This window comes from Zerene cesonia, chromosome 5, assembly GCF_012273895.1.
Source record: "Zerene cesonia ecotype Mississippi chromosome 5, Zerene_cesonia_1.1, whole genome shotgun sequence".
In the NCBI taxonomy this organism is placed as follows: Eukaryota; Metazoa; Arthropoda; class Insecta; order Lepidoptera; family Pieridae; genus Zerene; species Zerene cesonia.
The window spans coordinates 6903515-6918816 of record NC_052106.1 but is presented as its reverse complement, the minus strand read 5'-3'; the positions used below and the strand labels follow the sequence as shown (position 1 = coordinate 6918816).

The following is a 15302-nucleotide window of genomic DNA, read 5'->3' as shown; positions in this document are numbered from 1 at the left end:
ATTTGGTTGCAGGAAATCTATTGCGTAAAAAATTGCGATACACGATCAAAACCTTACCTATCCTACTAGTCCTACTACTAATCCTACTAATAATATAAATGCGAAAGTTTGTAAGGATGTGTGTGTGTTTGTTGCTCTTTCACGCAAAAACTGCTCAACCGATTGTGATGAAAATTGGTACGTAGACAGCTGGACAACTGTAATAACATATAGGCAACTTTTTATCCCAATATTCATACGGAATACGGTCTTACGTGGGTGAAACCGCGGGGCGCATCTAGTAACCCTATAGAGGTTTAAAAGTAGCTGTTTATTTATTGAATTCAAAAAGGCCTTGCAGTTTCAAAGCAATGGTGTGCATAACCATAAAACTGGTGAAGAATGGTACAATGAAATCCATTCACAATAAAGCTGAAGGAAATACGACCGCGACCGCGTGGTTGGTGACATTGCGTTTCGTAGTTGCCACACTATTTTATGGTGACATATAACCCCTAAGGGACCCTTTAATCGGACGCGAAGTTATTTTTCCTATGTAGGTTCTATAACGCTTGGTGAAATGTCACTTCTGGGAAAAAAATGACCCGATGTAGGTAGCACCGATCTTGATAGATTCAATGGTATCATTTAAATATAAAGAGAGGGTGTTATTTACTTCTTCTTCAGAGTAGGATAATGTAAAATCAGTCAATTTTTTATTCACATGTGAAGTTTTAAATGCAAACTTTATTAGTTGAAGGATCGGTTTGATACGATCTACTTATAAATCGAAGCCATTGACTGAAGTTAGTGTGATGACACTTTATATTTGGCTGGTTGGACACAGCGCACAGGCCTATGCTCGATTTCACGGGCGCCTAACCCCTAATATTTAGGGAAGAGTTGCATGAAATTGGGGCCAGTGCAATTTATAGCCGATACATTTTTCTCGCTTTTCCATCACGACGTCACTTTTACTGATAAGTCCCATACTTATTGTTCAAGCAAATATTACCCAGCATGGGTTATACTTAATATTTCTATAGAATTTACATGTAGGCGTAGGTGTAGTTTTTTAATAATGGATTTTATAATGATTTAGCATTATCATTCGTAGTCAAAAGCAGGTATTTATGTAGTTCATGTAATATTCTGGTACATATAGCTTATTGACGCTAGTCCCGGCCCCGCCCGGATATCAAGATTCCTGTTTTATTACAAGCCAGCATTTAACCGGGATGAAATGTATCCTATCACCCAAGTTCGCTCATACCCTGTCTGTATACTAATTTTCATCAAAATCCGTTCAGTGCTTTTAATGTGATTGGCAGACAAACATCCAAACAAATAAAGTTTCACATTTATAATATTAGTGCGATGTAACAGACTTCACTGTCAAGCAACATAAATATCCGTTGAGTGGTTCTTGCGTAAAAGAGTAACAAACACACATCCATACTCTCAAACTTATGCACATTTAGATTTTATTAGTAGGATATAATGTATATATATATATATATATATATATACATTATATCCTACATACATTATATATATATATATATATATATATATATATATATATATATATATAATATTTAATATTTGATATTTGACCGCCTCCTTGGTACAGCGGTTAACGCGTGAGCTTAGAACCGAGGGGTCCTGGGTTCAATTTCCCTAAAGAAAATCGATCAGTGAAACGGATGTACATCATCTGCCCCATACCCCACTAGAGGACACGGGACTTCACTGTTTATAATATATCTATATAAAATTTATGTATCACGCGATGCGACATTTCATAAAAAAACTTTCTGTTTAGTTTTATAGCATTCAAATGCTTCATAAATGAGAAATTTTTAAGGAATTTCAAGAAAAATTTGGCCTTTTATGCACATGAAACCGAAAGAGTAGAAGAAATTCGATTGCTCAGGCGACATCACGGATGGCCGGGAAGTGACGCGATGCCACGGTTCTGCGAAATGACGCGGATTCCAATTCCGCCCCGTGATCAAATCTTTTCCATTCTTTCTCAACAAAGAAACACTTAAGTGAACTCACTAATAAAATTGATATTGCTGTCTAAAACAGCTAATAAAATATTTAATAAACAGTTAATTAACATTAAATAAACAGGACATAAAAGAGACAGGGCGTCAAAGACAGTTTCAACGATACTACTTCTACTAGCATCATAAATAAAAAAAGGTGTATACGTATGGTTCTATGTTAAAATCCTACTTCCTAGAATCCTATACTACTAATATTATAAATGCAAAAGTTTGTAAAGATGTGTGTGTTTGTTATTCTTTCACGCAAAAAGTGGTAATTGTGTATATATGGAATTTTATTTTGAGTATCTGTATTAATTAAGACAACCTGTAATAAGACAGGTTTTACAGAGAATAAACAGAAATAACGATTTGTTTTGATCATTATCTCATAATCCCATAATAACGTATATAAGAAAAAATGATAGATTATTGTTTTCTTTAACAATAAGACAATAAAGCTTATTTGTGCCAACATTTTATATTATTTATATTTGTTACTGTATTTTTAACATATCTACAGGTAGATATATTTACGAGCTATTTACAGGCTATTTACGACTTTTTTAGATCGATAAAAATAACATGACAATGTAAAAATAAAACACCTAAAAGAGATTCTCCACTTGGCTTTATGTAACACAGAATTGATTTTAATATTCAATGTGTTTATTCATTTCGCTAGAAATACGTTGTAATAAATGCCTTTATTGATATAAATTTTACGTATGTATAATTTTGACCGCCTCCTTGGTACAGTGGTTAACGCGTGAGCGTAAAACTGAGAGGTCCTGGGTTCAATTGCCGGTGGGGACGCACAAAAAATATGTCTCGGTCTGGCAGGACACAGAAGGCTGATCACCTACTTGTCCTTAAAGTAAATCAATCAGTGAAATAGACCCGATACCCCACTAGTGGACACGGGACTTCACTTATTTATTATTAATTACAACGTATTATACACGTAAACTTCTATAATTTGATGTGCTTCAATGACATACAATAATGTGTTATAAATAAACAAAAAGTAGTCTATTCTAAAACAGTAAGGTCCAAAGTCCAACAAAACATTCAAAGCCATTTTGTAACGGACTTTTGAGCACCAGAATTTTCAAGTGGGCACGTGCATTCCCTCATTTCGTTTGGCGCAGTATCAAACAAACTGAGTTTGCTTTTATTTATTAGCAAATAATCAAAGGAATGTCATAAATAGATTTGCGGAAGTTGTCGGGAATGGAGTAACAATTTCGACAGACTAAAGTCACGTTGCAAATTAATTTATCAAGCAATTATTGTCTCCTTTGTTTTAACTGTCCTCAAGTGGATAGAATTGTTGTATGTAATTGAGTAAAGAGATGCTTTATCGAGCGATACGAGAAAACGTAAATTAAGAGATGGAAGGGGAGGGGTTTCAATGAAATTTTGCTAATTTTGTAACATTTTTTATGAGGCAAGCTTAAATTTCTTTGTTACAAAGTTGACAATGGGTCCCAACGGCTACTACAGCTAGTTGTGAGCAGTTAACTGAGAAGAGTTTCACTGTTTCGCGAAAATTTCATTCATGAATAATTTTTTATTCTATTAGGTCGTTTGATTATTTCATGTTTCTTTTTAAATGCTAAGGAGTAGGTATTTTGTATGTAGGTCTATTCTGAGTCAATTAGTCTTCATCTTCATCTTCTTTTCAATTTAAATGAGAGAAACAATTTGAGCGTTACCAAGTAAAAATACGATAGTGAGCGAATATTGTGTCAATATAGTTTGGTATTAACCTGGGGATTTGTTAATACAGTAGGTATTTTACTTAAGTAATTATTAAATATATTGTAATTGTAACTGCAATTAGAAAATAATTATAATTGTAAATAATGACATGGTATCATTTCCGAAAAAAGTCTTATATAAAACAAACTCACTCACCAGTAGCATGTAGTTTTCTCAGCGGGTCCACGATCGCGAAATACCGATCCGCTGACAACGCTGTCAGCGTGAACACTGACACGCCAATGCTGATATCCTTCGCAGCTTCAGACAGCCGGCAGACCGTGACTCCCCACGGCCAGGACTCCAGAGTGTAGACCACGGAGGTAAACGGTACGCAAGATATGATCACCAGCAGATCAGCCAGGGCGAGGGATAAGATATATCTGGAAAAGTGGTACACGGTACATAAATGAATATTTTTACCTTTTAATAAATTAAAAATAATCTTTAATACTTAATATTGCGTTTTGAGGGTATATTTATTAGTCTTCCATTGCTTTTAAGCTTATGAACAGTATTCGATTAATTATATTATTTACACACTATATAATATGGCGATGCAATTTAAATAGAAAAATTATATATTACGATTCTGTGATGTTTGTAAAGAGAATTTAGGAGTAATAAATCACGTGGGATCTAGAAGATGTATCGCGCAAATAAATCGCTTCTTTTCTTATTTAAGGTTCGCGAAAATCTATACATAATAAATGCCTGTCTGTCTGTTTCTTTTATTTTGAAAGTGAAAAAAATTTTGTACCAGTTGTTATGTTACAAAGACTTCAGAAGCGTACCTAAAATATAACAATAATATTACAATCTAATAATCCAAACTCTTCATACTGTGATTTAATAATATTTGGTCACAAAGATGTTGCGTTGATGTTATTGTTTGTCTGATTTATTTATTATTATATTGCTTTTACTGAGGAAAAGAAAAATATCCAGTATGACAAATTTTGTCTAAAACAAAAGAAGCAGTTTTTTTAAATCTATATAAAGTAGATTGCTTTATTTTTTTATTTTTTTATGCGTTAAGTAGATCTGGAGTTACTTGTATTTGTAGTGATTTCTAAACGGAAATGCAATAAAAATACTAAAACTAACTAACTAATGAAGATTAGTATCAAATTAACAATCATATTACGTCGTCATTAAATTTCGCAACGCGAATTTAGAATTTTCATGAAATTTGTTATAATGATGCTTTGTATAATAATTTGAGATGGAGATCAAGGTTATGTTAGGAAAATTTTTAATTGACTCTTTGGAAGTCATTAACAGGAAGCCTTTTGAGTTATGTATAAAGTTGTTTAATTTGAGAATCGGTTTCTATAAGATTGTAATATCATATCGTATACAACGTTAAAAATTACATTATCTGTAGAAACTGCTTTTTGTATACTTCATTTATATCTAACCATTCAATATTGTTTTTTTAATATGAATTTTAATTGAATAACTGCTTCAGTTGGAGTTTGAGCTTATGGGTTCAGTAAAAAAACTTTTAAAAGGAAATATTTATATTCAAATGTTTAGTTTATTATGTTTTACTTTAAGTGGCGATGTTGAAAATCAAATTTATATGTACCTTTACACGTAACAACGATTTCTAGTTTTAATTTAAGTTATGGTAAAGAAAGCAGAGGAAAATGACACGGAAAGATTTTCATTAAATATAAAAAAAAGTGAAGTCCCGTGTCCCCTAGTGGGGTATGGGGCAGATGATGTACATGTGTTTCACTGATCGATTTTCTTTACGGATAAGTAGGTGATCAGCCTTCTGTGTCCTACCAGACCGAGACATTTTTTTTTGTGCGTCCCCACCGGGAATTGAACCCAGGACCCCTCGGTTCTACGCTCACGCGTTAACCACTGTACCAAGGAGGCGGTCGAAATTAAATATAAACATTATGTAAAATAATGAAAAATATGTAAATACATGTAAATCTCAATCTAAATAACTATGTATTATACATGATAAAAATCTATCATTTAAATTTCTGAAATACAGTTTCTAGAACTTTAAATACAAAATTTAATGTATTGACGATTGATACCAATGGGAATTAAAGTAGAAAATGGATATTACTTTCGACTCTTCTCAGAGGACCTACATTCAATGCTGAACATGTAAAGAAGAAAAGAAATTAATATGGAAATTTTTATGAAATAGTAGCATGCTATGAGAAAACACACTAATAATACAATGACAAAGTGGAGATATTTGTTTTAATTGTATGTTACATACAATTATATTATGTTACATACAATTGTATTATATACGGGTCGAAAGCAAGTGTGTAATGTCTGTAGTAGAGGACAGACAAACAAATAAATCCTATACGAGTTTATCGGTATTGCAGTCTATAATATGATTATAAATAAATGATATTATATTTTGTGTACATTTTTTATTAATAAACTCAAAAACTGATAAACTGATTTTGATATTTTGTTGCCATACAATGTTATTAATGCTATATGCTACACTACTTTGCTTCCCAGTTTCGTATAAACAAAGCCTGGATAACGACTAGTATAGCATACTAGCTGTGCCCCGCGGTTTCACCCGCGTAAGTCCGTATCCCGTAGGAATATCGGAATAAAAAGTTGCCTATATGTTATTCCAGTTATCCAGCTGTCTACGTACCAAATTTCATTGCAATTGGTTCAGTAGTTTTTACGTGAAAGAGTAACAAACATCCATACATCCATACTTACAAACTTTCGCATTTATAATATTATATAGTATATACTTCGTACCACCGGGTGTTGAGAGATGCTGAAGCTGTCAAGTCGATCGAACATGTGTATCACGTGTATGCTTCACGTGTTATTGTACATATAAACCTTCCTCTTGAATTGTTCTATCTATTAATAAAACCCCTATCAAAATCCGTTGCGTGGTTTTTAAGATTTAAGCATACATAGGGACATAGGGACAGAGAAAGCGATTTCGTTTTATAGTACGTAATGTATATTTATAATTTACTAATTGCTCTTTTTTAAAAACCTTCATACAAATCAATTTGACCACCTCCTTAGTAGGTACACGTGAGCGTAGAACTGAGGGGCACTGGATTCGATTCCCGGCTCTGTTTTGAGTCCTTAACTCGCAAAAACAGTATGTATATCATCTGCCCCATAGGCCATACCCCACTTGGATTACTTATTTCTGTTTATTATACTAATCGAGGCGAAGACAAATCCAACAAACTAAATCTAATTAGAATTCGTTCAACCGTTCTTGAGTTATAAGACACATAAAGTAAATCTTTACTTTGTATCACTTTGTTTCCCTGCCAAGCAGTTTAGATAAGATTTTTTTTTAATAAAGGTGATCCGCTTGATTTATTTCTAGATTGTTTAGCTTAAAATTGTATACCCCCGTTATTTATATTGCAAAACTTTTGAAAGCAATGTAATAATTTATTTAAAATAAGGCTTGTTTTTCAAGTTTTTTTATCATCGAATGAAATCTCAAATTCAGGGTCGTTTGTAATATCAATGTTATAATTAGCCTTTTAATTAATTTTTATAGTTGTTTAAAAGCAAAGTAATTAGTTGCGACCATTTTTCAATCGTTAAGACAGCAAATATTTCACGCAATCTTCTGTGGGGGTGTGGTACCTTCCCCGGTGCGAGCTGACCCAATTCTTACCGAAACATACTCAACTTCCATAACTAAAACTACTCCAAGCTATAGCTAACTAAATAAATGAGAAATATATAATAAAACATTTACTATGTAAATTGAATAAATCCCCGTCTAATGACCGGTTATTATTGGCATGCAAAGAGAAAATTATCTTAATGCCCGAAAATTATACCGTTTCAGGACGGAATAACTTCGTTCGGAAATTGCTTCATTTTTTAAATGAATCGCTGTTTATATTCTCCACAGTTATTTTTAGATTTTTTTATATGAATTCTTTGTTTTATTAAGATTTGTAAAGCTAGTTATTAATCTTAATTGACAAATATCATAAAAACGTTGTACTAGTTGTTACTTATTGAATCTTTTCAAAACTTATTGTCATCAAAGAATTATAACCACGCGATATTAACCTATTTTACTTGATTGTTTGTAACCGAGTCCTTTAGGCTCGACTTTGAGCCACTTTAAAAAACAGATTCCAATCAAACTTGTGATATCCTATATATATAAAAATAAATCTTTTCCCTTGGTCATGCGATAACATATACATATTCATGCGATAACATGACATAACGCTTGAACGGCCGTACCGGTTTCAAAAATAATTTCACCATTAGAAAGCTGCAATAACACTGCGTGACATTACACGTTTGTGACATATATAGCCTATATATGTACCACGTGTGAAACCGGGGCGAACAGCTAGTCGTATATAAAAATCCACTTACGTGTTAGGCACATTGCGCATCGCCTTGTGCCTCACGAACACAGCAACGAGGGTCCCATTGCCAACGACTCCAATGATGAAGATGAAAGCAAAGAGAATGGGCACGATGTACGTCTCAGGCCGTTGCGAGTACGGCTTGTAGGTGTCAGTGTCGTTTAATAGTAACGTATCATTATAGTCCGCCATTGTACATATCTGAAAAGAAAAATTTTGAGTTATTACATACTTAAAATTCTAATATAGATACGAGGGTGAGGCTAAAGCCATACCCCGGTTTTTTCCCGCAAATGTTTAGTCGCTACTACCGTAAAACCATCCGAGATGCACACACTACGATTAAAAACTGTGTGCCGTCTAAATACATAAGTAAAAAAGTAAAAGATTCAGTAGTTTTTGCGTGAAACAGTAACAAACATACATACATCCTGACAACTTTTCGTATTTATAATATTAGTAGGATACGATGTGTAATTATAAAAAGTATTTTAAGTTTCATTCATCATTCATTTACTAGCATAGTAGCTATTCGGCAAGACTGTAAGCCATTGCTTTTAAATATTAACAAATAAATTAATAGAAAAGGAATAATCGTAAACCGACACGTCCAAGTGCCAAGAAGTGCTGCATGAGAAATCTGTCAACCCACGCTTTGACAGCGTAGCGGATTATAATCTAAACTTCGAATGAACGAAAATTCTCTATTACGTTACCAACAAACATGGGCTGATGATGTTTAAAGAATTGTATGTTAGGGTTTTACAATATTAGTGAAGAAGTACAGATAAAATATGGCATATAATCTGTATGCATATCGATTCAAGCAACCATGTCTTCGATTATCTGTGGTAGTCATTATTCATTCACGTCACTTCGCTTTACGACTGCAGCAGATTTTGTTTCTAGTATTAGTAAGGCAATAATATTCCTAGTTAGACTTTTGAAACATAATGTCTCAAAGAGACTTCCTTAAAATTTTATTTGTTATATTAAATTTATGGGCAGGAAACTGATATATTTAATACTGGATACTCTGTAGCCTAGCAAAGATAATTGTTATATACCTATTAATACCTGAATGCACTGTCTTGCGTTAGTATAAGTTTTTGAATAAACTAATTTAAGTATGAATTTGAATCTAATCATAAAAATTATTAATGATCAATGTGAAAACATAAAACAAACTTGTTATTAAGGACAATACATAAATTACAAAGAAGTATTATAACTTTTCAATCATTCGGACTGCAAATCACAACTGTGAGTTGAATGAACTTTTGCCATTACTAAAACAACTACTTTATAATTACTTTATATAAAGCAAAGTCGTGTATGCCATAAATAACTGTGGGACGGCTGGACCGATTTTTATTTCTGGGAAATATACTATACTATGTTCAGATTTGTTTGTTTATTTGTCTTCATACGCAGTATGCATACACATCCACATATAATATACCTATATCATTTGTAATAGTTTTTATTAGATACTACTTTATTATATACTATAATTTATAATATTGAAAATGTTAGTTTATTGATCATTTAAGTAAAATTAAAAAAAATATTAAAATTACCACTCACTTTTTAGATACACTAATAAAATTTTGATGAGAGAATAATCTCTTAAGTCAATTTAATATCTATGATTGGAAAATAACTATTTATTAAAGGTATTTGAATATTTGAGGTTGCAGAGTAACTTGAATAACGATAATTAATTGAAACGTATTGGGTCGGGTAAGGTCACATAGCCCGTAATGGTTCAGCAAATTTGTACAAATCTAAGTCTAGAATAATAAGAGGTTTTTGTATTTGAAAAACAACTTCAAAGCTGTGATATTTCCATTAAATATTTTCAATATTGTCACTTGAATTTGTTAAATTTTGTAATTTTGAAGCGCAGAAACAAACAGATGGTTGTTTGGCGGGGATTGTCGCAGGCGATAAGGCCGCAATAAATTCTCCAAACATCTTTTTTTATATCCATAAACGGGCAAGTGAACTAATGGTTTGTCTGATGGGATCACCACCGCCCATTAACTTCGCAGATATAGTGTCTCTGCAAATGCGCTGCCCGCCTTAAAGGGGAAGGGGATAAGGAAAGGATTGACAACTCCTTCCAGTAATGGACTGAAGGGTGAGGAAAAGGACACATTTGTATTATTTTTTGTGTCTTGAACATAAAACTTGTGATCGTTTTATAAAGATTTTGTAAAATAAATATAAAATAGATTACAACGTTTTAATCAATTAAAAGTTATCTTATTTAGTAAGTCATAGCAGATTCATAAAACTTTTTCTCTTTTACGAACATGCTTCCAGCAACATTTCCTATTAGTGTGTCTTTGAAATGTTCACGAAGAAGAGGAAAGAAATCTTGTAATAAAAAGTTGTAAACTCACGATGCATGGCGTAGACTTTACCTACGATGCTACGTCGTAGAGCTTTAAGCTTAATGCCTTGAGAAAGCATAAAATTGCTACGAGGATCGTGAGCTTAAATAAACAATATGTCATCAAGAATACAGGTACATACGTTCAGTTAAAGGATTAAGATATAAATCATTATAAAAGATATAAATTTTGTATTTTGAGTCTTTTTTATTTAATTTTTACAAGTCATAGCTAGTTTGTCTGATGGAAAGCGATTAACATACTGCGAATGCGCTGTCTGCTTTTAAAGGGTAAGGCATGACGTAAGGATTGATCTGGAGAGGAGGAATGGGCTGAGAGGGAGGGAGAGGCTAAGGAAAAGGAAACGGGTCGCCAGATAATTTTATAGGATGTTCTTAAGCAGTCACAAGGTCACTGTTATTACCTGGTATCATCGGCTGTAATTCTTTTTCTCCCGACCGAAACCGGGCGCTTGGCTTATATTAAATTCAAATAGCATGTAATATTGCTTCATGTGTCATTGAATATATAAATTTTTACGATTTTGATTTCATACCGCATAATTGGTTCATAAAAATATAAGGAATATAAAAGTTTATTACTTGAACTGATATTAATATGTACATAATAATTATGTGTTCAGCTAATTTGATTCTAAGTGTAATACAATTTAATGCACTTTTTTGTTGCCATATAAGCACTTGTATTAAGGTTATAAGACAAAGAGTTTTATACTTTACTCCTATGTGTCTCGTGTCTATGGGTCGTTGGATGCGGTTACTTCTTTTGTCTTTTTATTACTTTAAAAATGGTGAAGACATACCAAGTACAAATCCTATATATTATTCCAATTGTCCAGCTGTCTACGTACCAAATTTCCATGCAATCGGTTCAGTAGTTTTTGCGTGAAAGGGAAACAAACACACACAAATCCTTACAAACTTTCGTATTTATAATATTAGTAGGATAATTATATTTGTATGAACATTACAAACATAAGGGGAATGACCTTATTTGTATAAATACACTCAATTTATGGGATGTTTTGTTACTTCGGAGGCTAAATATCATCAATCAATTGATTGATTGTATTTTCTCAGTTCATTCATTAATCCGAATCGAGATATCGCTTTCGATTTATTGGCGTCTGAATTTAGGATTCAGGACTTATTATGTATAATTATTAGTACACTACGTCTCAGTGATTAGGACCTCGGATTTCATTCGAATAGGGGGTTCAAACCCAGGCGAGCGTGCAGGATACAAATTGGTTTTTAATTTATCTGCACTTTATCACACACAGTGCTTCAGACGTGAAAGAGAAGCACACAGTCACAGTTACTATCCCATTTATACGAGTAAAATTTGTAAGAGTTGCTAACAAAAATGTTCTTACTTAAAAATACAGTGGACTTTCCGCGATAAGTTGAATCTGTCTGTCTGTCTTTGCCAGCAGATTGATGTTAGGTAAAGAATCCATCGTTATACATAATATAATAAATGCACGGAGACTTTCTACCGCTAAGAAAGTATACATAAACATAAGCTAATGCAATGTGGCTGTTTTCGTTCTCTTATATGAATATAAATGTGGATCTTTGACATTTCAGACAACCGTATTATATGAGGGACTAGCTGCGCTCCGCGGTTTCACCCGCATAAGTCCTTATCCCGTATGAATATCGGGATAAAAAGTTGCCTATATATTATTCCAGTTGTCCAGCTGTCTACGTACCAAATTTCATTGCAATCAGTTCAGTAGTTTTTGCGTGAAAGAGCAACAAGATACACACATCCTTACAAACCTCCGCATTTGTTATTAGGAAGTAGGATATATGGTACTTTTTAAAATAAAACTGTTTAAAATGCTTGCCTGTTTAAAAAAATTATATTCAAAGTGCGTTCCTGTTCCGATGTCTACCTCTATTAATAGATTGTTTATTAATGGCCCAACCGATACTACAACCGCTTCATTCATTTTATTTTTCATTAAGTTCTCTCAACGTTCAGACAAACAAAATGTAAGAAATTGTTGTTTTTGAGCTACAAATGGGTAATATAACGCTAATTAATCTGCATATAAGCATCACATTAACAAAAATGTAAATTCCTACAGTGTAAAGTACCAACTTTTTGCACCAAGTACTACTTCGTGTGATAAAGATCCTTTTGGTTTAATATTCTCTGAAAATAATCTTTCATTACGATATTCGTCAGCGCGATTGACTTGCATTATTATATCAATTCGCAGCGTTTCTTCGCCACCGTGAAATAAATCATGATCTGTGTAGGATACAATATTTATGTAATAAATACGTTTTTATTTTCAGTTTCGTAGCTATCCTCGATATTTATTGTCCATAAATAGCTATAAACGCCTCAAAGCCCTCAAATGTAATCTTGTGATAAGGGCACTCGTAAAATTGACATTTACCCCTGGCTTAGTGTTCACGTGCTAAAGATACGTGATCATATCATGGACCGGGAGGTGGCAGTGAAAATTGTGATATCTTGATATATAAAATTCTCGTGTCACAATGTTAGTCTCTATACTCCTCCGAAACGGCTTGACCGATTCCTCTGAAATTTGGTAAGCATATTGGGTAGGTCTGAGAATCGGCTAACATCTATTTTTCATACCACTAAACGATAAGAGTAAGGCAGAACAGCGTTTGCCGGGTGCAGCTAGTATACCTATAGATTTTGAGATATGTTATCGACAACGATAATTTTAATAGTACTATATAAGTTAATTATATTTTGGACTACATTACACAAGAATTGTCTATGAAAACTCGGTCACTTCTAACATTAAACAGTTACCCTTCGCCTTATGAAACCTTTTATCATAGATTTTAGTATAAATAGGTCTACGTTGATCCCAGAAAAGCAAAATTTCTATTTCTCCTTCCTTTTACTTTCAAAATTGAAAATGACAGATATCTGAAGGCGTCAATTTTGAAAAGAATCGAGTTACAGCTGAGCAGGTCTGGATCGCGATTTATCGTTTTATATGAATATGTGTTATAAAATTAAACATAATATTATCGTCTTCAGTAAAATGGTAAATTATTCATTTTTTTCAATTTAACGAAGTTTTCTGGAAGCGTTAATTATTAAACATAATAAATATTATGAACGCAAATTTTCATAATATTTATTATGTTTAATAATTAACAACGTAGTCGTTGTTTTATGAACAACTAATGTAACACAGATGTATGAAACAATGATTACTAAGAATATATAGTTTTATACGCTGAAAGGGAGTGAATGAGAAAAAAATATAAATAATTGTAACAATATCTTCATTTCATTTTGTTCCTGAATAACAGAAATTATAATATCGCTTTCAGATTTTACTAGAAAAATTAAAAAATGAAATCGGAAACATCAGATTCTCTTATCGATTAATTTTAATTCTTGTCAATATTGGCGTTGCTAAATAACAATTTACCGCTCCTTCTTATACATAAGATAGAGATAGAAGGTACACCTTCTATCTCTATTTATGCATTATGCAAAAACTGCGTCCAATTTTAAAAAGTTTTCTGTTCTCCGAAGAATAGAAGTTAATCGTCTTCAAGAGAGGAGTACCTCTAAGAGAGAAGCGCGCTCCATCTTGGCCTCATCTTCGCTAACCACTATGCGAATCGTTTCATCGTTTGTTTATGTATTTTTATTTGTGTTTGTTTATTTATTCATATTTATATATCCTAGTCAAGCACTTCCCTATAAGAAAGGAAAATACCACGGCTCGCTCACGTTCTATAGGATGTAATTACGACCATTCACGTGCGACCGGACATGGATAGCAGCTGGTAATGATATTTATTCTACGAGATGAAAGCTGTTTGATTTCTGTTTTCCTCTTTAAGGCCTTAACGGGATCTCTGATTATAGATCTAGGGCTTTTAGAGAGGTGGTCTAATCGAATCAAGTGTAGGTAGGAATAAAATGTGGGTTGAGCTTTTAATTGCGGATGTGTGATTTAACTAGATTTAACATGACTATTTGTAATAAAAATCACACTATCGCACTAATATTATAAATGTGAAAGTTTGTTTGTTTGGATGTTTGTCCATCAATCATGCTGAAACAACTGAACGGATCTTGATGAAATTTGGTATACCGACAGGGTATGAGCTGGCATGGGTGATAGGATTTTTATCTCGATTTAATGCTTCGTTGGTATAAACAAGAATTTTGATATCCGGGCGGAGCCGGGACGAGCGTCTAGTTATATTATCGTTCTAATATAAGTTCGTATTATTGAAGAAATTATGTGACAATATGTACTTCCTGACTTAGTGCATGTAACATCACTAAGAATTGAAGTATTATATACGTTATTCATATAAGTATATATATTTGCCAATATAATAAATTCTGACGCAGTAAAGTGCTTTAATAATGACCAACTTGTAACGGCTATGTGTACTTTTCACATTGATAAACAGTGAAATTTTGATAAAATGCGTGTGAATATTATATTTTTTAAACTTGTCATCTTAAAATGTTTAAAAATTAGGTCTAATCACCTTTCAATTATAAGATCGCTTCAACGCTAAACAGCGCTAAACTTCAAATAGCTATTGACAGTAGGTTTAAAATCCGTTACAGGTATCGCAATAATACGCTATAAAAATATTCATTAGCTGGTCCATTGACCTTTGAATCTGGGTTAATGGAAGTGGTAAAGGTAAAATGAATACTGTTTAATT

The 15302-nt window shown here is 32.8% G+C and overlaps 1 protein-coding gene across 1 annotated transcript in view; it reads right to left on the bottom strand.

Moving 5' to 3' along the window:
- The window catches only part of LOC119840300 (neuropeptide CCHamide-1 receptor-like), a 134456-nt gene that overhangs the window by 66175 nt on the left and 52979 nt on the right, over positions 1-15302 (bottom strand). Inside the window, exons 2-3 of the mRNA XM_038366851.1 lie at positions 8187-8380; positions 3954-4180 (exon numbers count right to left, since the gene is read on the bottom strand). Coding sequence (XP_038222779.1) covers positions 3954-4180; positions 8187-8371 — 412 coding nt within the window. The 5' untranslated portion in view covers positions 8372-8380. The remainder of the gene's footprint in view (positions 1-3953; positions 4181-8186; positions 8381-15302) is intronic.